General features: G+C 46.9%; 1 protein-coding gene across 4 annotated transcripts in view; it reads left to right on the forward strand.

Annotated features, from left to right (window-relative positions):
- The window catches only part of CACNA1H (calcium voltage-gated channel subunit alpha1 H), a 638,058-nt gene that overhangs the window by 496,688 nt on the left and 117,001 nt on the right, over positions 1 to 24,369 (forward strand). For 3 of the 4 annotated variants that reach the window (XM_063934881.1, XM_063934879.1, XM_063934882.1), the window contains exons 22-23: positions 12,180 to 12,269; positions 12,932 to 13,145. In XM_063934881.1, the coding sequence (XP_063790951.1) occupies positions 12,180 to 12,269; positions 12,932 to 13,145 (304 nt within the window). The remainder of the gene's footprint in view (positions 1 to 12,179; positions 12,270 to 12,931; positions 13,146 to 24,369) is intronic. The other variant, XM_063934880.1, reaches the window with a different exon arrangement.

The raw sequence follows: 24,369 nt of genomic DNA on the forward strand, positions 1-24,369 counted from the left end.
TTTTTTAGCACTTTTTTACGATTTGTAATTTTTTCACGGCAGTGTTTGGCTCTTTTGAGATTTGCACTTTTTAGTAAATGACCGAGTTCTTCTAATTTGCTGGCGTATTTGACCGATGGTGTATTCATTCGTATTTTTTTTCTTGGACTTCCAAAAAAATACGAATGCCCTCATCACTGCCGTGATTTGAGTTTAGTAAATGACCGAGATGACACTTTGAAGAAAAAACGGCATCTCGGTCAAAATCGGGATCTTAGTAAATATACCCCATTGTATCTGATCTACATTCTGCTCCTTTGTCTGTAAGGGCATACTTATCAAAGGGGTGAAAAAGCTGTATTACAGGCAAACCCCCCCCCCCCCCCCACCCTTTACATCAAAGGGTTACCCCTCCCCCCCTTCAACAGTGAGATCCCTATTGCCTTTGCACTCTAACAACACTTTTCAAGTTTGCCATATCAGGTGAAAATCATTGGTAAAAAAAATGATCCTTTGAATAAAGTATTTTCCATGTTAAAGTTTTTTTTTATTATTATTTGCTTTATCTTATATAATACAAAGGCTAACACTGTTCCTCACCTCTATGGGGGGATTCAAGTATTTTGCACGCTGGTGAGCACTAGATGGTGCCCGACGGTGCAATTCAATTGTTGCTCAGTTTGGGCACGCGCAGCCGCCGGTGCTGACAATACTGTTATGTTGTTCCGTCATTTTGACGGACTGGTAAGTAGTTTCTAATATTTTTTACCTACTTTTTTTATTTATATAGTTATTGTTACCAAGTGGAAGCGTAGCCAGGGTACCATTGTAGGTACGTTAGCCAGCAGGCATGGGTATATCTGCAGAAACTGGCCTGGCTAAGTGATAAATGAACGGCTATTGCTCCTGGCCAGTATGGTGCAGCTGCTTTGGCAAGTCTTTGATGATAAATTGCATCAATAAGAGAAGTTTTATTGCGGCAATAAACATACAGTATTGTTGCTTTGTCTACAACTGGCCCCAGAGAGTTTAGATGAGGGCACTATACTGTAGGATCTTGGCAAATTTTGTTTTTTTTAAGGACCCAACATTTTATTTTTTCCCCCTGTAATATCCGTAGTTTCTGATACACATAATGCCACATAAATAGTAGAGATATGAGTGGACCCTGTGTTTTGGCTCATCATTGTGTTTTGGTTTTAGTTTTGGCAAAACCACCCTCAAGTGTTTTGGTTCGGATTCATTTTCTGGATTGGTTTTGGTTTCTTTTAAAATCAATAAAATTTGCAAAAAATTGGTATAAGAATTTTTTTTTATAAAAATGCGAAAATCATGTCATTTGTACTTGGTTACCAGCAATACAACCCGAGTTCAGTTTTTAAATCAGAGTTCCAAATTGACAACAGACCTGAGCCAGGACTCGGTTCCACTTGGAACTCCTAAATCAGGCATGTCAAACTCAAATTCCCAACTGGGCTGAATAATCAAGGTCTAAGTCTTGTGTGGGCTGCAAGAAAAACAAATAGTCTTATATGCAATTTTTTTAGGTTTTATTAGAAAAACCAACAATAAAGTATAATCAGAGAGAGGTCAAGTATCAGGCATACTAACCTACTCTCCCGGAAGCTGCGGGAGGCTCCCGTTTTTTGGGGTAGCCCCCCGCACCCCCGGAAGAGTGGGCAGGTCTCCCGCATCCTGCTCGCACCCTAGTGATGCGAGCAGGATGGAGAGATAACCTCCCGCATTCGCCGGTCCGTCGGGTGAAGAAGGGGTTAAAATGACGCAAATTGCGTCATTTTAGCCCTGCCCGCAAATCGCTGCATTTCCCGGTGCGGGGCTTAGTGATGTCATAGTCCGGCCCCGCCCCCCGAAGACAGCTGCAGCGTCTCCTCTCCGGGCTTCTCCCGGAGAGGAGAAATACAATGTCGGCAAGTATGGTATCAGGAAGAAAACAATATTAGTAGTGTGAGCTGGTAGCTGTGTTATTACCCCTCATATATCACTGTGCGGTCCCCTCTCCTCTATATAGTAATAATACCACATTCAGATGGAGCCATGCTCATCTATCCCTTTAATACGATTATCTGACCCAGGGCAGTCGGGCTTAATCCCCTGCTGTATTGTTCTCTCTGTATTGTATAGCAGCTGAGAACTATAGATGAAAGGTTTATGCTAATAAGCCATGGTGTGCCTAGGCACAGCAGAGAAGGCAAGAAGAGCGAGGGTCCATCTGTATCAATGTGAGCTGGGAGCAGTGTTATTCCCTTATATATCACTGTGCGGTCCCCTCTCCTCTATATAATAATAATAATACAACATATCAGTGTGAGTTAGGAGCTGTGTTATTCCCCTTATATATCACTGTGCAGTCCCCACTCCTCTATATATTACTAATACCACATAGTGTGAGCTGAGAGCTGTGTTATTCCCCCTCATATATCACTGTGCAGTCCCCACTCCTCTATAATATATATCAGTGTGAGCTGGGAGCTGTGTTATCCCCCTCATATAGCACTGTGCAGTCCCCACTCCTCTATAATATATATCAGTGTGAGCTGGGTTATCCCCCTCATATAGCACTGTGCAGTCCCCACTCCTCTATAATATATATCAGTGTGAGCTGGGAGCTGTGTTATCCCCCTCATATAGCACTGTGCGGTCCCCTCTCCTCTATATATTACTAATACCACATATCAGTGTGAGCTGGGAGCTGTGTTATCTCCCTCATATAGCCTATGCTGTCCCCACTACTCTATATATTACTAATACCACATATCAGTGGGAGCTGTGTTATCCCCCTCATATAGCACTGTGCGGTCCCCTCTCCTCTATATATTACTAATGCCACATATCAGTGTGAGCTGGGAGCTGTGTTATCTCCCTCATATAGCCTATGCTGTCCCCACTACTCTATATATTACTAATACCACATATCAGTGGGAGCTGTGTTATCCCCCTCATATAGCACTGTGCGGTCCCCTCTCCTCTATATATTATTAATGCCACATATCAGTGTGAGCTGGGAGCTGTGTTATCTCCCTCATATAGCCTATGCTGTCCCCACTACTCTATATATTACTAATACCACATATCAGTGGGAGCTGTGTTATCCCCCTCATATAGCACTGTGCGGTCCCCTCTCCTCTATATATTATTAATGCCACATATCAGTGTGAGCTGGGAGCTGTGTTATCTCCCTGATATAGCCTATGCTGTCCCCACTACTCTATATATTACTAATACCACATATCAGTGGGAGCTGTGTTATCCCCCTCATATAGCACTGTACGGTCCCGACTTCTCTATAATACATATCAGTGTGAGCTGGGAGATCTGTTATCCTCCCTCATATATCACTGTCCGGTCCCCTCTCCTCTATAATACATATCAGTGTGAGCTGGGAGCTGTGTTATTCCCCCTCATATATCACTGTGCGGTCCCCACTCCTCTATATATTACTTATACCACAAATCAGTGTGAGCTGGGAGCTGTGTTATTCTCCCTCATATATCACTGTCCGGTGCCCACTCCTCTATATTTCTTTTTCATCCACTAGGGGTCACTGGAGTACTCTTGGGATATGGACGGCTTCCGTAGGAAACAGGGCACTGAATATTTAAATTTAGAACACTCCACCCCTCCATATCCCAGAGTACCTCAGTGTTTTTTCTGTGCTCGAAGTAGCAACAGGTCTGTGGCTTGGTCCACAATTCTTTTGAATATTTTTTTTTTTTGTGTGAATATTTTTCTTTTTTCATACGCATCCCTTTCCCCCTTCCATAAGGCAGGGTCAGGGATAGTGCAAGCTGCTTTTCATATAGATATCAGTTTATATGCTTGTAACCTGCACTGTGATTAGAAGTGTAAGCATGGCAGCCATTTTAACCATGCTTCCTGTGTCTTCCTGCTTTGATTCCAGAACGTTCCAGTACTACATCTCTACTCCACCGGAGGCGCAGAGGTGTTAGTGGGAATTTGGGATCACATTTCATAGTACTGGCCACGTGTACTGCACTTGGCCAGATATATATATATATAGAGACACCTTCGTACTATTTTACTGAGTCGGCCAAGTGTCTGTTTTTTGTGTATTGTATTGTCTGTCGCTGTGACAGGACGGTCCCGTACGAAAGCACTCGCCGCTTTCGCGTCCCGTCTCCTGCGCACAGAATGGAGGGTCAGGTCACACACAAGGCCTGACTACATAGGGGATTCCCGCTTACCGTCAGTAACCGCCTGTTACTGACTCCACCCACTGCGTTGTGGGGGGGTTTATGCTGCCACCACCAAACTCCTAACCTGCCGTGGCGTTTGGAACCACGGTTCTGCTCTGTATGTGCCGATGCACTGCCTTACCACACCTGTGTGGTGTTGACGAATCCCCACTAGCCACTTGCTAGGCCTCTACTGGTAGCTGGCAGAACTTGGAGACGTTAGGTGCTTCCCTGGACAGCCGGAGGACGGGGCTAGGTTTGGCCTAACCCTGTAGGTCACAAGATGAAGCAATCTTCTTGAGGCAAATGGTATTTATTTGCTCAATAGTTCTAAAGAGAACTCTTCCCTATTGCTAGGGGCAACAGCATACAGCAAGATGTTCCAGCAGAATAAGATGGTACAATACAATTTCCATGGGCCAACTGCCCTCCTTTTATCCCACTCCAATACACATTACCACAGGGGGTAAGCCCGCCCTGTGGTGTACAACCAATCAATGTTTACCCATGAGCTGTGCATGCCTTGGTCACATGCACAGCTACATTGTTCCCTATGGACAGTGGGGAGTGGTCGGTCTCCTTTGACTGTCCCATCCTGGAGGATCAGGATACGCCCCGGTGCCGTTCAGTCTAGGTTTTCCATCCTAAACTGACTTCCAGAAACCTGCCCGGGACCCAGCCCACTGCCTGCAGCCTGGATTTGGGCTCCAGAGCTGGGCAGCCTGGCTCCCCGGTCCAGGTTTCCAGGCCACTATGGGTGATCTCCATGGAGCTCCAGAAAACCACTCAGCTTGTTTCAAAGCTGAGCTTCTTCTGTTTTCTTCCAATGCCCCTTTAAAGTGTGAGGCTGGATGGGAAAGCATTCCATTTTTGGGGAAAAGGTCTGGGAAAATCTATCAGCCTGCACAGCCATGGATTCTCCCCTCCTGGGACACACAACCAATTAAGTGCAATTTACCTTTAAATACATCACATTTAAATACATGTGTTTCCCTTTAAATACACTCTGAGCCTGTGCCCTGCACAGGCTCCACATACCTAGGCACTACAGTGCCTTACAACACTCTAGATATGTTATTACATTTAAAACAATGTGTTTATTCTGCCCAGCGCTGGGCTACCTTAATCCTGCAGCCTGGGGGACCGCTGGGCTCTACCCAGGGGCAGCAGGACACACTGGGAGCTAGAAGCACGCTGGGGTGTTGGCTGCAGCAGGCGCTAACTTCCACATGCCCCGCTGCTGCCCTCCGTCCCCCAGCGTGGCTAAAATTGCCGCCTCGCCGCAGCCCCCCGATCCGGGGCTGCAGCGCACCCCCCTTCTGAACCAGGCGGCTCGGGACACTGATCCCGGCAGCCGTGACTCTGTGCCGCTGGAGCGCTGAGGCACAGGGAGCTACGCTCCCTGTCCCCAGCGTCCAGTTTCCCTCACATGACTCCGCCGCTAGGGAGCCGGGTAGCCCTGGTCCCCGTGTGCGGCGCAACCCTCTGCATCGCAGCAGCCCGGGACGAGCTCGTCCCGGCGGCTGCGCTTGGCCAGTCATGTAGCGCTGAGGCACCGGGAGCAGAGCTCCCGTCCCCCAGCGACGGCACCCACAGTGAGCGCTGCAGCGGGAGTGGATCTCCCGCCTGCAGCGGCTCTCCCTTCTTCCCGGCGCGCACACAGCTAGTGCGCCTGGGGCTGCACTGACCGCTGCCGTTAGCGGAGCTCCCGGACTCCGGCGGTCAGTGGCTCCCCTCTCCCCCGGCGCGCACACTCAGATCAGCGTGTCGGGGAGCTCCCTCACTGCCGTGGTCTCCGGAGAGGTCCGGGACCACGGCACACATAAAAAATACATTTTAAAAACCATTTATAAAACACGGCGCCTAGCACCCACAGTATTTTAAACCTGGCGCCAAGCGCCCATTGTCCCGATAATGGCGCCGGGCACTAGGGGTTAACCCCTTCAGTGCCGCAGCGGCCATTTTCCACGTGGCTGGGGCCTCTCCGGCCACAGTCGCCATAATGAGTAAGGCACCAGCAAAAACTAAAAAGCATCACTGCAAAGTCTGTAGCAGTGTATTAACGGCTTGATCTACCATATGTCCAGTATGTTTTGTGAATTCAGTTACAAATACAATTTCTGCTCTGGTGTTAAAGCCAGTTTCATCCCCGGACCCTCCATGGGAAATGCTAGCCACTGTACTGGCTGGGTTGCAATCAGAAGTGACCGCCGCTCGACAAGAGCGGGAAGCGGCAAGATCTGAGTCTAGGGTGAGACCGCCAGAACTACCGGAGGCGTCTCAGCCTTGCGAAAGGTCCAAATCCATTTTGGGTAGACGGGATAAATTTCATATGTCTTATGATTTACCAGTTTCTGCTATGTTGCATTCTGACGATTCCATGCCAGACCTCACGGCACAAGATGAGGGTGAGGAGGGCGAAGTGGAGTCAGATAGTGAGGATTTTAACAGCTCAAGTATTGATAATCTCATCAGAGCGGTGCGTCAGTCTCTCAAGTTTACAGAAACTGAGGAGCCCCTGACAAATGATCAGGTCGTATTTACTAAACGACAGAGAACTCCAATGTGTTTTCCTGTTTCGGAGCCTCTTAGTAAGATGTTAGTAGAAACACGACAGACTCCAGATAAACGGTTTTCTATACCTCGCAGATTTAAGTCTAGTTACCCGTTTCAAGACTCGGTGACATGTACATGGGAGAATCCACCAATAGTTGATTCGTCAGTGTCGAAGCTTACAAAGAAATTAACCATACCAGTGCCAGCGGCTACTACGCTTAAAGACCCTTCAGATCGCAAAATAGAAACTATGCTAAAGTCCATGTATTTAGCAGCAGGAGTGCTGCTGAGACCTGGCTTGGTTGGTATCTGGGTCACTAAGGCGCTCATAGTATGGATAACAGAACTCAAGTCTGCCCTACATGACGAACACCTTATACTTCTTGCTGATCAAATGTGTGAGGCTGCGGAGTATCTCTGTACAGCTTCTACTGACGTCTGTCAGCTCACTTCTCGTATTTCATCGTCGCTAGTTACGGCACGACGAGCACTCTGGCTGCGTTCTTGGCAAGCGGAGGCAGAGGTCAAACGAGGTATAGAGGCGTTACCTTGCGATGGCAAGAAGTTGTTTGGTCCTGAATTGGACACATGGATTTCTGAGGCTACGGGAGGAAGTCGGTTTTCTTACCATTGCCTCCACCGGTACCGAGAAGGAGGTACTCTGGCCCTTCGTTCAAGTCCTTTAGACCTCAGTCCTTTCGCGGACGTGGCAGAGGAACAGCCACGCCTGGTAGACGTGGTCGAGGACGTGGTTTCCAACAAACCAACACAAATCGTCAGGACGCTAAGGTTACCGACAAGCCAGTGGCATGACGGGCTACCAGCCCATCTCGGTTCTCCGATTGTGGGAGCACGCCTTCAGACGTTCCATTTGGCGTGGTTCCAGACATCCGCGGATGGGTGGATCCGCAATTTAGTGTTAAGAGGTTACAAAATAGAGTTCGACTGTCTTCCGCCACTGCGGTTTTTCAAGACAGGACTGCCTCTGTTGGACGACAAGAGGGCGGTTCTGCAAATTGCCATTCAGTCCCTACTGGATTCAGCAGTTTTGATTCCGGTCCCTGTACACCAACAGGGTCAGGGTTATTATTCCAGTCTGTTTGTGGTACCGAAGCTGGATGGCTCAGTCAGGCCAATATTGAACTTAAAGGGTCTCAATCGATACGTAACTTACTACAGATTCAAGATGGAATCTCTGCGCTCAGTGATTGCAAGTTTAGAGCCAAAGGAATTCATGATTGCGCTAGATCTCAAGGATGCGTACTTACACATTCCGATTTGGCAGCCTCATCAGAGGTTCTTGCGGTTTGCAATACGCCAAAACCATTACCAGTTTCAGGCTCTACCGTTTGGCCTATCGTCAGCGCCTCGGGTATTCACCAAAGTGATGTCTGTGATGATAGCTCATCTCAGATCCCTGGGAGTGACAATAGTTCTGTATTTAGACGATCTGCTCATCAAAGCCCCGTCTCAACAGATGCTTCTCCAACATGCGCTGCTAACGTACAATGTACTAGTACACCACGGTTGGATTGTCAACTTCAGAAAATCACATCTCATTCCGTCTCAACGCCTTCAATTCCTAGGTATGATTCTCAATACGGTAAATCAAAGAATTTACCTACCACAACAGAAAGTACAGATTATGTGCCATCTAGTACAATTAGTGCTCAAGCCACGCACAGTCTCGGTACATTTGTGCATTCGCCTCTTAGGAACAATGGTGGCGGCTTTCGAAGCGCTTCAGTTCGGAAGATTTCACTCACGTCCTTTTCAACTGGATGTGCTCGCACAGTGGTCGGGCTCGCATCTACAGATTCACCACAGGGTGAGGTTGTCACCAAGGGCAGGGGTGTCTCAACTCTGGTGGCTCAAGAAACACATTTTAACCGCAGGGAAACTATTCGGTGGCTGGAATTGGATAATTCTAACGACGGACGCGAGTCTCAGAGGTTGGGGAGCTGTAGTTCAAAATTGTCAACTCCAGGGTGTCTGGGCGGATCACGAAAGATTGCTGTCTATAAATGTCCTGGAACTCCGCGCAATTTACAATGCACTACGACAAGCAGTACACATGCTTCGCTCAGACTGTCCAAGTGCAGTCAGACAACGCAACTGCAGTCGCATACATCAACAAACAAGGAGGAACAAGAAGCCGCATGGCAATGCGGGAAGTAGCTCGAATCCTCGATTGGGCAGAATATCACCAGGTGATATTGTCGGCAGTGTTCACTCCGGGAGTGGACAACTGGGAGGCGGATTATCTCAGCCGTCGGGATTTTCATCCAGGAGAATGGGCATTAAATCCAGGGGTGTTTCACATGTTGGTTCAGAAGTGGGGTTACCCTCAGGTGAACCTGATGGCATCTCGCCACAATCACCAAACACTCCAGTATGTGTCCAGAACGAGAGATCCAAAGGCAGTGGCGGTGGATGCTCTCACAATCGCATGGCCATACAGCCTAGTGTATCTTTTTCCACCGTTTCCGCTGCTCCCTCTAGTGCTAAAACGGATCAAAAGAGAGTCAGTCACAGTCATACTAGTGGCGCCTCATTGGCCTCGAAGAGCTTGGTTCTCGGATCTCCACGGACTACTCGCAGACGATCCTTGGCCGCTCCCTCTACATCCGGACTGCGTTTGACGGGGTGGCTGTTGAGACCGCCCTCTTGAGAAGAGAGGGCATTCCGGAATCTGTTATACCAACCATGTTACGTGCTAGGAAGCCAGTTACGGCAGCTCATTATTACAGAATTTGGCGTGCCTATATAGGTTGGTGTGAAGCTCGGAAGTTTCCTACATCAGCTTTCAAGTTATCCCGTCTTTTGTTATTTCTCCAGACGGGGTTAGATGGAGGACTGCGTTTATCTACACTAAAGGTGCAGGTATCTGCGTTGTCAATTTACTTTCAAAGACGATTGGCTCTATTGCTGTCGGTACACACTTTTCTGCAGGGTGTCCTCAGAGTATAGCCTCCATTCATTCCACCTACAGCGCCATGGGACTTGAATCTGGTTTTAGATTTCTTACAGTCTTCATATTTTGAACCCTAACAGCAAGTGGATATAACGTTTCTCACTTGGAAAACTATTTTTCTTCTAGCCTTAGCTTCAGCAAGGCGTGTTTCAGGTTTGGGTGTCTTGTCATGCAAGCCACCGTATTTGGTGTTTCATGATGACAGAGCGGAACTTCGGACGAATCCCGCTTTCTTACCAAAGGTAGTGTCATCTTTTCACATCAATCAACCAATAGTAGTCCCTGTGTTAACAGCACATTCTGGAACTCTGGATGTGGTACGCGCTTTACGCGTTTATGTATCCCGGACGTCTACAGTTCGTAAGACGGATACGTTGTTTGTTCTCTATGATGCTGCCAAGATGGGTTGGCCAGCGTCTGAGCAGACCTTATCCAGATGGATAAAACTGACCATACGTCAGGCTTACCTTAATGCTAGGTTACAGCCGCCTACATCAGTAACAGCTCATTCCACACGTTCTGTGGGAACTTCATGGGCAGCGGGTCGTGGAGCTTCTACGACGCAGCTTTGTCGTGCGGCTACATGGTCTTCAGTGCACACGTTTGTGCGCTTTTACAAGTTTGATACGTTTGCGGCATCAGCATCTAGCTTTGGCCGCCTAGTGTTACAGGTGCCAAACAGCTCTCCCGCCCACGGGGGAAGCTTTGGTACGTCCCAAGAGTACTCCAGTGACCCCTAGTGGATGAAAAAGAAAATAGGATTTTGGTACTTACCAGGTAAATCCTTTTCTTTGAATTCATAGGGGGCACTGAACGCCCACCCAGAGCAGTTTTACCTGGTTTGTGGTAAGTTCAGGGGATCTTATTGTAACACACTTTCACCGACTGGTTCAAATTATCAAGTGCTGGTTATGGTGTCAACTGTTTAGTTGTCAGTAACGTTATGTGTCAACTTCATTGTTGTCTGTTATGTTATATGTAATACTCCATTGTCAACCTCTCTATAGCTCCTGTTCGGCTCAGTAAAAAACACTGAGGTACTCTGGGATATGGAGGGGTGGAGTGTTCTTCCAGTGCCCCCTATGGATTCAAAGAAAAGGATTTACCTGGTTAGTACCAAAATCCTATTATTACTAAGACGGGATACGGTTATGTGACCGGCGCTCGGGATCCTGGCGGTCACCATGGCTACCCACAGGGTCTATTCCCACTGGTATCGACTCTTGCTCCTTGTGTCCCTCAAGCCACCAGCCCGCTGTGCCTCCTGTGTCTATTCAGCCTCCAACCCCTGTGCCAGCCCCCTCCAATTTACCTTTTTCTAACCAGATTCCAGAGGAATCCTCAAGCAAGTAGGGCAGCTGGGTACACAGGACAGTCGGGCACACACACATATACAGGGCATGACGGCTTCAGGGATGCAGCAGGGGGCAGAGCTATGCAAAGGCAGCTGGGCATGCGCAGAAGCTCCCCCATAGACATCTCCCTATCTCTATCTTATTACGCATGCGCAGTAGGTAAATGCTGCCCAATCAGAGCTAAGCTCCAATCATGGCAAACAGGCCAACAGTTATTCATCCGGTGGTGGCGGGCCGCGTTCCATTGTTTTTTAAAAAGTTAACTTGGGCCATAACAGTATGAGTTGTGGGCCGCATGTGGCCTGTGGGCAGTGAGTTTGACATGCCTGCCCTAAGTGATCTGAACTGGGATTCGATTCAACTTATAACCCCTAAGTTTGGGTGTGTTTGCATTTCAGGTAAACCGAACCTCACACCTGTAGTAAATACCCCTATGTATGAGCGTCAGCCAATTATATTAAAGGGCAAGCATCATCACACCTCTGAGGCACTAGTGATGTCACTGGTTCCTAGTTAATTGGTCACCTTGCATTTGTGTTATTATTAGTTAATTCCACAATTTCAGTCAATAGGTAGACCACTAATGGTAGACGGGGTCAAAAGGATGACACTCATATGGTTGACACAAGTTTTTTTTTTTTTTTTGGGGGGGGGGTTTAACTTTCATACTTTACCATCCACGTGGACTACGATTGGGAAGCGTAACCTGTGTCGAGCGCAGCGGTAGCGGAGTGAGGCACCGTGCCCGAAGCGTGGAGAGCGAAGCAAGCCATGCAAGGGGACGTGGTACATTAATTGGGCTGGTTTGTGGCAGCAAAGTGACATTTTCTACAGTCTGTATATTCCATGTTGACCTTTTGACCCCGTTGACCTAATGCATGTCTACCATTAGTGGTAGACCTATTGACTGCACACCTTTTTAGTGTAGATCTATAGACTGGATACCATGAGTGAGCCCATGCTTGGTCAGATGTTTATTCTATTCCCCGGTTTGTGCCCGCTACCATCTGTCAATGACTTCACTGTAATCTCAAGCTTTGTACTGGCAGAGCTCTATCTGTAAGTGCTAACACGACCGCCTATGTTCCTGTCTCTCTCAAGGCCCTTATGTCGCTCTTTGTTCTGTCGTCCAAAGATGGCTGGGTGAACATCATGTATGACGGACTCGATGCTGTGGCCACCGACATACAGGTACAAATATCCAGACATAATTAAATGCTCTATCGTATATAAATTATTGCATAAAAGTCTAATTTTAATGTGTTATAGTCACCTGGGACTAATTTTATCTTCACAAGCTGTCACATGGGGTAAAGTCACATGATCAGCCCATTGGTGTGTGAGATGTGCTAGCAGTGTTTTACATCGGATGATTGATTGGTTATGCCTTTCAGAGCAAGTGATTCGTAATTCAAATGCAGTGAGATTTGTTGACAATTGATGTCCATTGTATCCATGTTCACTAGGAAATAATAAACTTAGTCGCCCAATCAGTATCTAGCTATCATTTGATAGTATCTACTAGTTCTATCTAGTGTCAACTAGATAGAACCTGATATATAAGTCTTCCTGTTCGTGTTATTGGCTCTATGGGAATGATTCGGAGATGGACGCAGAACCAGTCGAGCGATTATCAGCCGTCTGCACATGCGACTTTGTACACAGCCGCTGGGACTTATGAAGCCGCCGGTGTGCTTCTCAATACAAATCCAGGTGGCTGCGGCATTTGCGTATTTCCGCACAGTCGCTGCGTACACATTCCCAGCGGCGTCGGTGGCATCTCTGAATCAGGCCCTCTGTTGTTAAATGAGCATTCTTTTCACAACATGTGTGCCGTTCTCACTGTATTGCAGCCTGTCCGGAACCACAACCCCTGGATGCTTCTGTTCTTCATCTCCTTCCTCCTCATCGTCAGCTTCTTTGTGCTCAACATGTTCGTGGGAGTGGTGGTGGAGAATTTCCACAAGTGCCGCCAGCACCAGGAGGCCGAGGAGGCCCGACGCCGGGAGGAGAAACGGCTGCGCCGCTTGGAGAAAAAGCGCAGGAGTAAGGCGTTGTATATGTCTGGTCGGTAGACTGTTTACCAAAAAACCTTTCTGAGCCCTGCCTGCCACCGTAGCATAGCTAGCTTCTAGCTACGTGATCGTAGAACGACTCATTACGCGGCCGACTGAAACATTTTTGAGATGGAAACAGGATACAACCGAGCAGTCAGTTATTTAGGACCATCTGGTGACAAACAGGATTCCTTTCTTTCATCTTTTCTGTTCAGATATTTTTTTCTGTATATAGGAGAAAAAAATAATATCATAATTATATTTGAAGGGAAAATACACTTTTGAAGTAGAAAATGCTCTGGAGGTATTTATGCAGTCTGGCGCTAAGGAAAATTGGCGGTGTTGCCATAGCAACCACTTAGATGCTTGCATTCAGCTTGCGCTAAACATGACTTTGATCGCTTACTTTCGGAAAAACCTCCTTTTTCCTTTGTATCAATGTCAGTGTTGGTCCCTATCATCTGACATGAATGGCTAAATGTAATAGTCTGTGGGAACGGGAATTGCAGGATTTCCTGCTAGTCTGGCCTGATTTTTAAAGCGGCAATCTTTAACACAGCAAAACTAACCTGGCTATGCCGTGTAAATGATTGCTGCTTTAAAAATCCGTCCAGACTTACAGGAAATAACACACTTCTTACTTCTCGTAGGCTATTTAGCCAGAAGCGTCACAGACCTATATACACTAAAATACAGGGATTTCCCTGACTAAAGACCATCAATTTAGTTACATTTATTTTCAAAAATGCAGTTTAACTTTAAATATTGGTTCCTAATAGCAAATCTAACTCCACATAGGGCTACCAGGCACAAACGAAAGATACACGCTGCTTTTACTGGTTAACATACATGCAGTTTTTACCGTGCAGTGTGCTTGTGAACTAATTGCAAGGATTCCATGCAGCACATGTATTTTATTTGTGTCACAGCTTCAGTGATCTATTGAGCCCAGGTATATTGCTTCGTGACACATATGTGCAGTCAGACTATGAAAGTGTAAAAGTTACATTATGCTTTCAATTAAATGCTTATTTCCATTTGCTTAAACCCCAAAAGCTTTTATACTAGTACATTGGAAGACCAATGCGAGTTCCCTAGCCTCAAACCCCCCCCCCTCCCTCGCCATAACTTTCTCTCTACCCGCTTCACAAACCCCAAATATGTACCCAGCGCAAGGTTTGTTAATATTCTCCGCAAACTGACACTGCATGTATAAATAACTCCTACTCAGCAACACCTTTGGCTGAATTTACCTCAGGAAAATGCATAATTACCAAGTTATGCATTAATCTTCACTGAAGTACTGCAAGGCACAGCAAACTGTGCAATATAACACAATGCGTCTTTGATGACTGACATTCTGTTGCCTTTTCCTCTCAAACCTCTTATACGCAATTAGAATATACTGTAGAATGTAAGTGCATGTCCCTGCATGCAAAAACCAGGCTGCACGTGGAGCACAGGCCGAGCAGAGGCATTTATATCCTTATTGCATAGCCAAATTATCCATTAGGGTCCAGTCGTTGCTGAGGGCCCAGATCACCCTAACCTGTTTTTATGTTTTGTTTTTTTGGGGGCAAATTGTGGATGGGTGGGTGAGGGCCCAAACCAGTATTTCGCCTAGGGAATCAATCCAATCGAGTCTCTTAATCCGGCTCTGCCATGTTGGTATAGTAAAAGTTCACATTTCGGGACATTCTCTTTAAATTAACAAACATATAAGTTAACAAGACTTCTTGCATTTTCAATGGTACAGCAACATTTGTAGATGGCTTCACCTGAAGGTGAAAGCTTCTGGATATTGCTTTTACTGTATCATGGCAACAGTGCTCTAGGCGGCCATTTTGAGTTCCTGACTCACAGCACATTTAATATGAGTTCAACAAGAACATTTATAGTTGGTTTTGATTTAATATATGATTCCCATCTGGAAATAAATGACATTTACTTTTATAATAATAAAAAAGACTGCTGAAGGGAGTTCAGTCAGTTTATCTGCCTTTTTATTGCTACTAGTACCTTAGCATGATGATCTAGTGTCAGGGTCTGAAATGATGTATAGAAATTGAATGAGAACAAGGATGAGATGTAGAAATTGAATGGGAATTAGATTGAATATGCAAGACAGTCTTTTGAGATTCCCAGGGTGTTTATTTGTAAGTCACAAAAGGAGAAACTTGAATATTGTACATAAATGGTAGAAAACAGGGCCTGACACAGCGTCAAGCGTGGCCTCATCGGAGATTTTTCACGTGTCGCAGAGAGTGCTGGGCATCTTTGTGAATATACGCATATTTCAGAGCATCTCAGCCGTTTCTCTGCAGTCCGCTATATAAGTGAGTGGCATCTGGGCAGCAACAAGGTGAATGCACACAAGAGAACCATTTTGTGGGTGTGTCAGGGTGTGTCATGCGCATGTAGCCAGAGTTACTTACTGCTGTGCATATGCATTGTGGACGCCAAATCCATCTCGTGTACCTAGCACTGGGTGGGCATATGTGCCATGGACAGTGATAATGATTACGGCTGCTCTTAGGTATGGAAAAGTGAGGTGGTGTGATAGCATAGTTATTAGAGATGAGCGCCGGAAATTTTTCGGGTTTTGTGTTTTGGTTTTGGGTTCGGTTCCGCGGCCGTGTTTTGGGTTCGACCGCGTTTTGGCAAAACCTCACCGAATTTTTTTTGTCGGATTCGGGTGTGTTTTGGATTTGGGTGTTTTTTTCAAAAAACACTAAAAAACAGCTTAAATCATAGAATTTGGGGGTCATTTTGATCCCAAAGTATTATTAACCTCAAAAACCATAATTTACACTCATTTTCAGTCTATTCTGAATACCTCACACCTCACAATATTATTTTTAGTCCTAAAATTTGCACCTAGGTCGCTGGATGACTAAGCTAAGCGACCCTAGTGGCCGACACAAACACCGGGCCCATCTAGGAGTGTCACTGCAGTGTCACGCAGGATGTCCCTTCCAAAAAACCCTCCCCAAACAGCACATGACGCAAAGAAAAAAAGAGGCGCAATGAGGTAGCTGTGTGAGTAAGATAAGCGACCCTAGTGGCCGACACAAACACCGGGCCCATCTAGGAGTGTCACTGCAGTGTCACGCAGGATGTCCCTTCCAAAAAACCCTCCCCAAACAGCACATGACGCAAAGAAAAAAAGAGGCGCAATGAGGTAGCTGTGTGAGTAAGATAAGCGACCCTAGTGGCCGACACAAACACCGGGCCCATCTAGGAGTGTCACTGCAGTGTCACGCAGGATGTCCCTTCCAAAAAACCCTCCCCAAACAGCACATGACGCAAAGAAAAAAAGAGGCGCAATGAGGTAGCTGTGTGAGTAAGATAAGCGACCCTAGTGGCCGACACAAACACCGGGCCCATCTAGGAGTGTCACTGCAGTGTCACGCAGGATGTCCCTTCCAAAAAACCCTCCCCAAACAGCACATGACGCAAAGAAAAAAAGAGGCGCAATGAGGTAGCTGTGTGAGTAAGATAAGCGACCCTAGTGGCCGACACAAACACCGGGCCCATCTAGGAGTGGCACTGCAGTGTCACGCAGGATGTCCCTTCCAAAAAACCCTCCCCAAACAGCACATGACGCAAAGAAAAAAAGAGGCGCAATGAGGTAGCTGTGTGAGTAAGATAAGCGACCCTAGTGGCCGACACAAACACCGGGCCCATCTAGGAGTGTCACTGCAGTGTCACGCAGGATGTCCCTTCCAAAAAACCCTCCCCAAACAGCACATGACGCAAAGAAAAAAAGAGGCGCAATGAGGTAGCTGTGTGAGTAAGATAAGCGACCCTAGTGGCCGACACAAACACCGGGCCCATCTAGGAGTGGCACTGCAGTGTCACGCAGGATGTCCCTTCCAAAAAACCCTCCCCAAACAGCACATGACGCAAAGAAAAATTAAAGAAAAAAGAGGTGCAAGATGGAATTGTCCTTGGGCCCTCCCACCCACCCTTATGTTGTATAAACAGGACATGCACACTTTAACCAACCCATCATTTCAGTGACAGGGTCTGCCACACGACTGTGACTGAAATGACGGGTTGGTTTGGACCCCCACCAAAAAAGAAGCAATTAATCTCTCCTTGCACAAACTGGCTCTACAGAGGCAAGATGTCCACCTCATCATCATCCTCCGATATATCACCGTGTACATCCCCCTCCTCACAGATTATCAATTCGTCCCCACTGGAATCCACCATCTCAGCTCCCTGTGTACTTTGTGGAGGCAATTGCTGCTGGTCAATGTCTCCACGGAGGAATTGATTATAATTCATTTTAATGAACATCATCTTCTCCACATTTTCTGGATGTAACCTCGTACGCCGATTGCTGACAAGGTGAGCGGCGGCACTAAACACTCTTTCGGAGTACACACTTGTGGGAGGGCAACTTAGGTAGAATAAAGCCAGTTTGTGCAAGGGCCTCCAAATTGCCTCTTTTTCCTGCCAGTATAAGTACGGACTGTGTGACGTGCCTACTTGGATGCGGTCACTCATATAATCCTCCACCATTCTTTCAATGGTGAGAGAATCATATGCAGTGACAGTAGACGACATGTCCGTAATCGTTGTCAGGTCCTTCAGTCCGGACCAGATGTCAGCATCAGCAGTCGCTCCAGACTGCCCTGCATCACCGCCAGCGGGTGGGCTCGGAATTCTGAGCCTTTTCCTCGCACCCCCAGTTGCGGGAGAATGTGAAGGAGGAGATGTTGACAGGTCGCGTTCCGCTTGACTTGACAATTTTCTCACCAGCAGGTCTTTCAACCCCAGCAGACTTGTGTCTGCCGGAAAGAGAGATCCAAGGTAGGCTTTAAATCTAGGATCGAGCACGGTGGCCAAAATGTAGTGCTCTGATTTCAACAGATTGACCACCCGTGAATCCTTGTTAAGCGAATTAAGGGCTCCATCCACAAGTCCCACATGCCTAGCGGAATCGCTCCGTGTTAGCTCCTCCTTCAATGTCTCCAGCTTCTTCTGCAAAAGCCTGATGAGGGGAATGACCTGACTCAGGCTGGCAGTGTCTGAACTGACTTCACGTGTGGCAAGTTCAAAGGGCATCAGAACCTTGCACAACGTTGAAATCATTCTCCACTGCACTTGAGACAGGTGCATTCCACCTCCTATATCGTGCTCAATTGTATAGGCTTGAATGGCCTTTTGCTGCTCCTCCAACCTCTGAAGCATATAGAGGGTTGAATTCCACCTCGTTACCACTTCTTGCTTCAGATGATGGCAGGGCAGGTTCAGTAGTTTTTGGTGGTGCTCCAGTCTTCTGTACGTGGTGCCTGTACGCCGAAAGTGTCCCGCAATTCTTCTGGCCACCGACAGCATCTCTTGCACGCCCCTGTCGTTTTTTAAAAAATTCTGCACCACCAAATTCAAGGTATGTGCAAAACATGGGACGTGCTGGAATTTGCCCATATTTAATGCACACACAATATTGCTGGCGTTGTCCGATGCCACAAATCCACAGGAGAGTCCAATTGGGGTAAGCCATTCCGCGATGATCTTCCTCAGTTGCCGTAAGAGGTTTTCAGCTGTGTGCGTATTCTGGAAAGCGGTGATACAAAGCGTAGCCTGCCTAGGAAAGAGTTGGCGTTTGCGAGATGCTGCTACTGGTGCCGCCGCTGCTGTTCTTGCGGCGGGAGTCCATACATCTACCCAGTGGGCTGTCACAGTCATATAGTCCTGACCCTGCCCTGCTCCACTTGTCCACATGTCCGTGGTTAAGTGGACATTGGGTACAACTGCATTTTTTAGGACACTGGTGAGTCTTTTTCTGACGTCCGTGTACATTCTCGGTATCGCCTGCCTAGAGAAGTGGAACCTAGATGGTATTTGGTAACGGGGGCACACTGCCTCAATAAATTGTCTAGTTCCCTGTGAACTAACGGCGGATACCGGACGCACGTCTAACACCAACATAGTTGTCAAGGCCTCAGTTATCCGCTTTGCAGCAGGATGACTGCTGTGATATTTCATCTTCCTCGCAAAGGACTGTTGGACAGTCAATTGCTTACTGGAAGTAGTACAAGTGGGCTTACGACTTCCCCTCTGGGATGACCATCGACTCCCAGCAGCAACAACAGCAGCGCCAGCAGCAGTAGGCGTTACACGCAAGGATGCATCGGAGGAATCCCAGGCAGGAGAGGACTCGTCAGAATTGCCAGTGACATGGCCTGCAGGACTATTGGCATTCCTGGGGAAGGAGGAAATTGACACTGAGGGAGTTGGTGGGGTGGTTTGCGTGAGCTTGGTTACAAGAGGAAGGGATTTACTGGTCAGTGGACTGCTTCCGCTGTCGCCCAAAGTTTTTGAACTTGTCACTGACTTATTATGAATGCGCTGCAGGTGACGTATAAGGGAGGATGTTCCGAGGTGGTTAACGTCCTTACCCCTACTTATTACAGCTTGACAAAGGCAACACACGGCTTGACACCTGTTGTCCGCTTTTCTGTTGAAATACCTCCACACTGAAGAGCTGATTTTTTTGGTATTTTCACCAGGCATGTCAACGGCCATATTCCTCCCACGGACAACAGGTGTCTCCCCGGGTGCCTGACTTAAACAAACCACCTCACCATCAGAATCCTCCTGGTCAATTTCCTCCCCAGCGCCAGCAACACCCATATCCTCCTCATCCTGGTGTACTTCAACACTGACATCTTCAATCTGACTATCAGGAACTGGACTGCGGGTGCTCCTTCCAGCACTTGCAGGGGGCGTGCAAATGGTGGAAGGCGCATGCTCTTCACGTCCAGTGTTGGGAAGGTCAGGCATCACAACCGACACAATTGGACTCTCCTTGTGGATTTGGGATTTCGAAGAACGCACAGTTCTTTGCGGTGCTTTTGCCAGCTTGAGTCTTTTCAGTTTTCTAGCGAGAGGCTGAGTGCTTCCATCCTCATGTGAAGCTGAACCACTAGCCATGAACATAGGCCAGGGCCTCAGCCGTTCCTTGCCACTCCGTGTGGTAAATGGCATATTGGCAAGTTTACGCTTCTCCTCCGACAATTTTATTTTAGGTTTTGGAGTCCTTTTTTTACTGATATTTGGTGTTTTGGATTTGACATGCTCTGTACTATGACATTGGGCATCGGCCTTGGCAGACGACGTTGCTGGCATTTCATCGTCTCGGCCATGACTAGTGGCAGCAGCTTCAGCACGAGGTGGAAGTGGATCTTGATCTTTCCCTAATTTTGGAACCTCAACATTTTTGTTCTCCATATTTTAATAGGCACAACTAAAAGGCACCTCAGGTAAACAATGGAGATGGATGGATACTAGTATACTTATGGATGGACTGCCGAGTGCCGACACAGAGGTAGCTACAGCCGTGGACTACCGTACTGTACTGTGTCTGCTGCTAATATAGACTGGTTGATAATGAGATGTAGTATGTATAAAGAAGAAAGAAAAAAAAAACCACGGGTAGGTGGTATACAATTATGGATGGACTGCCGAGTGCCGACACAGAGGTAGCTACAGCCGTGGACTACCGTACTGTACTGTGTCTGCTGCTAATATAGACTGGATGATAATGAGATGTAGTATGTATAAAGAAGAAAGAAAAAAAAAACCACGGGTAGGTGGTATACAATTATGGATGGACTGCCGAGTGCCGACACAGAGGTAGCTACAGCCGTGGACTACCGTACTGTACTGTGTCTGCTGCTAATATAGACTGGATGATAATGAGATGTAGTATGTATAAAGAAGAAAGAAAAAAAAAACCACGGGTAGGTGGTATACAATTATGGATGGACTGCCGAGTGCCGACACAGAGGTAGCTACAGCCGTGGACTACCGTACTGTACTGTGTCTGCTGCTAATATAGACTGGTTGATAATGAGATGTAGTATGTATAAAGAAGAAAGAAAAAAAAAACCACGGGTAGGTGGTATACAATTATGGATGGACTGCCGAGTGCCGACACAGAGGTAGCTACAGCCGTGGCCTACCGTACTGTACTGTGTCTGCTGCTAATATAGACTGGATGATAATGAGATGTAGTATGTATAAAGAAGAAAGAAAAAAAAAACACGGGTAGGTGGTATACAATTATGGATGGACTGCCGAGTGCCGACACAGAGGTAGCTACAGCCGTGGACTACCGTACTGTACTGTGTCTGCTGCTAATATAGACTGGTTGATAATGAGATGTAGTATGTATAAAGAAGAAAGAAAAAAAAAACCACGGGTAGGTGGTATACAATTATGGATGGACTGCCGAGTGCCGACACAGAGGTAGCTACAGCCGTGGACTACCGTACTGTACTGTGTCTGCTGCTAATATAGACTGGATGATAATGAGATGTAGTATGTATAAAGAAGAAAGAAAAAAAAAACCACGGGTAGGTGGTATACAATTATGGATGGACTGCCGAGTGCCGACACAGAGGTAGCTACAGCCGTGGACTACCGTACTGTACTGTGTCTGCTGCTAATATAGACTGGATGATAATGAGATGTAGTATGTATAAAGAAGAAAGAAAAGAAAAACCACGGGTAGGTGGTATACAATTATGGATGGACTGCCGAGTGCCGACACAGAGGTAGCTACAGCCGTGGACTACCGTACTGTACTGTGTCTGCTGCTAATATAGACTGGATGATAATGAGATGTAGTATGTATGTATAAAGAAGAAAGAAAAAAAAAACCACGGGTAGGTGGTATACAATTATGGATGGACTGCCGAGTGCCGACACAGAGGTAGCTACAGCCGTGAACTACCGTACTGTGTCTGCTGCTAATATAGACTGGTTGATAATGAGATGTAGTATGTATAAAGAAGAAAGAAAAAAAAAACACGGGTAGGTGGTATACAATTATGGATGGACTGCCGAGTGCCGACACAGAGGTAGCTACAGCCGTGGACTACCATACTGTACTGTGTCTGCTGCTAATATAGACTGGATGATAATGAGATGTAGTATGTATAAAGAAGAAAGAAAAAAAAAACCACGGGTAGGTGGTATACAATTATGGATGGACTGCCGAGTGCCGACACAGAGGTAGCTACAGCCGTGAACTACCGTACTGTGTCTGCTGCTAGTAGACTGGATGATAAATAATGATATAAAAAATATATATATATCACTACTGCAGCCGGACAGGTATATATTATATAATGACGGACCTGCTGGAGTGGACACTGTCTGTCAGCAGAATGAGTTTTTTAATTTTTATAGAATAAAAAAACACCACACAAGTCACACGACGAGTGTACTTTTTCAGGCAGACATTCAATCACAATATACTATACTGGTGGTCAGTGTGGTCAGGTCACTGGTCACAGTGGTCAGTGGTCAGTCACACTGGCAGTGGCACTCTGGCAGCAAAAGTGTGCACTGTTTAATATGTACTCCTGGCTCCTGCTATAACCTATAACTGCTCCCCAGTCTCCCCCACAATTAAGCTGTGTGAGCACAGTCAGATATTATACATAGATGATGCAGCACACTGGGCTGAGCACAGATATGGTATGTGAGTGTGACTGAGTCACTGTGTATCGTTTTTTTCAGGCAGAGAACAAGAACAGAACGGATTATTAAATAATAATAAATTATAAAACTGCACTGGTGGTCAGGTCACTGGTCATCAGTCACTAGTATAACTCCTCCTAAGCTCCAGTAAGTAAATGAAGTGTCTCACTCTCACTCTCCTATCTATTTTAATTTCTAAACGGAGAGGACGCCAGCCACGTCCTCTCCCTATCAATCTCAATGCACGTGTGAAAATGGCCGCGACGCGCGGCTCCTTATATAGAATCCGAGTCTCGCGATAGAATCCGAGCCTCGCGAGAATCCGACAGCGTGATGATGACGTTCGGGCGCGCTCGGGTTAACCGAGCAAGGCGGGAAGATCCGAGTCGCTCGGACCCGTGTAAAAAAACATGAAGTTCGGGCGGGTTCGGATTCAGAGAAACCGAACCCGCTCATCTCTAATAGTTATATTTATATATACTTGTTCTTTACAATGCAAACAGTCATATTAGCTTACCATTAGCATTCCGTTTGCCACAAACTTCCGGAGTTACATTCGCATTATGGCCCTCATTCCGAGTTGGTCGGTCGCAAGGCGAATTTAGCAGAGTTGCTCACGCTAAGCCGCCGCCTACTGGGAGTGAATCTTAGCTTCTTAAAATTGCGACCGATGTATTCGCAATATTGCTATTACAAACTACTTCGCAGTTTCAGAGTAGCTCCAGACTTACTCTGCCTGTGCGATCAGTTCAGTGCTTGTCGTTCCTGGTTGACGTCACAAACACACCCAGCGTTCGCCCAGGCACTCCCACCGTTTCTCCAGCCACTCCTGCGTTTTTTCCGGAAACGGTAGCGTTTTCAGCCACACGCCCCTAAAACGCCGTGTTTCCGCCCAGTAACACCCATTTCCTGTCAATCACATTACGTTCGCCGGAGCGAAGAAAAAGCCGTGAGTAAAAATACTTTCTTCATAGTAAAGTTACTTGGCGCAGTCGCAGTGCGAACTTTGCGCATGCGTACTAAGCGGATTTTCACTGCGATGCGATGAAAAAGAACGAGCGAACAACTCGGAATGAGGGCCTATGTATGACTCAGGCCATTAATGTTGGTGGGAAGATCTTTGGTCATATATTTATGAACCGTTGCATCTGGCCAATCAGAGGATCTCTGGTCGTATATTTATGTACGGTCACATCTGACCAATCGGAGGATCTCTGATCATATAGGGCCTAATTCAGACCTGATTGCTCCTCTGTAAATTTGCAGCGGTCTGCGATCAGATAGTCGCTACCCATAGAGAGTGAAAACCTCCCTGTGCAAGTGTGCGAATGCATGTGTACGCCGTGCGAAAACTTCGCCAGATAGCAGACATCTGCATATCCTTTTGCAACTCACTCACCATCCAATGATTTTTCACAGTCTGTGCAATCTGTGCGTAGCCCAGGACCTACTCCTACAGTGAGATAACCAGGCTGATCTATCTGGGGCCGGAGCTGACATCACACATCCTCCCTGAGAACGCTTGAGAACGCCTGCGTTTTTCCTGACACTCCAGGAAAACGCCCAGTTACCACCCCCAAACGCCCGCTTCCTGTCAATCACCTTACTTACGCCTATCAATCAAAATTTCGCACTATTCTGTCGCTGTTTGGGCTCGCCCCTGCGCATTGTGGTACATACGCATGTGCAGTCATTCGATAATTGCCCGCTTAGGCCCATAGTTATGTACC

Source organism: Pseudophryne corroboree, chromosome 7, assembly GCF_028390025.1.
Source record: "Pseudophryne corroboree isolate aPseCor3 chromosome 7, aPseCor3.hap2, whole genome shotgun sequence".
Classification (NCBI taxonomy): Eukaryota; Metazoa; Chordata; class Amphibia; order Anura; family Myobatrachidae; genus Pseudophryne; species Pseudophryne corroboree.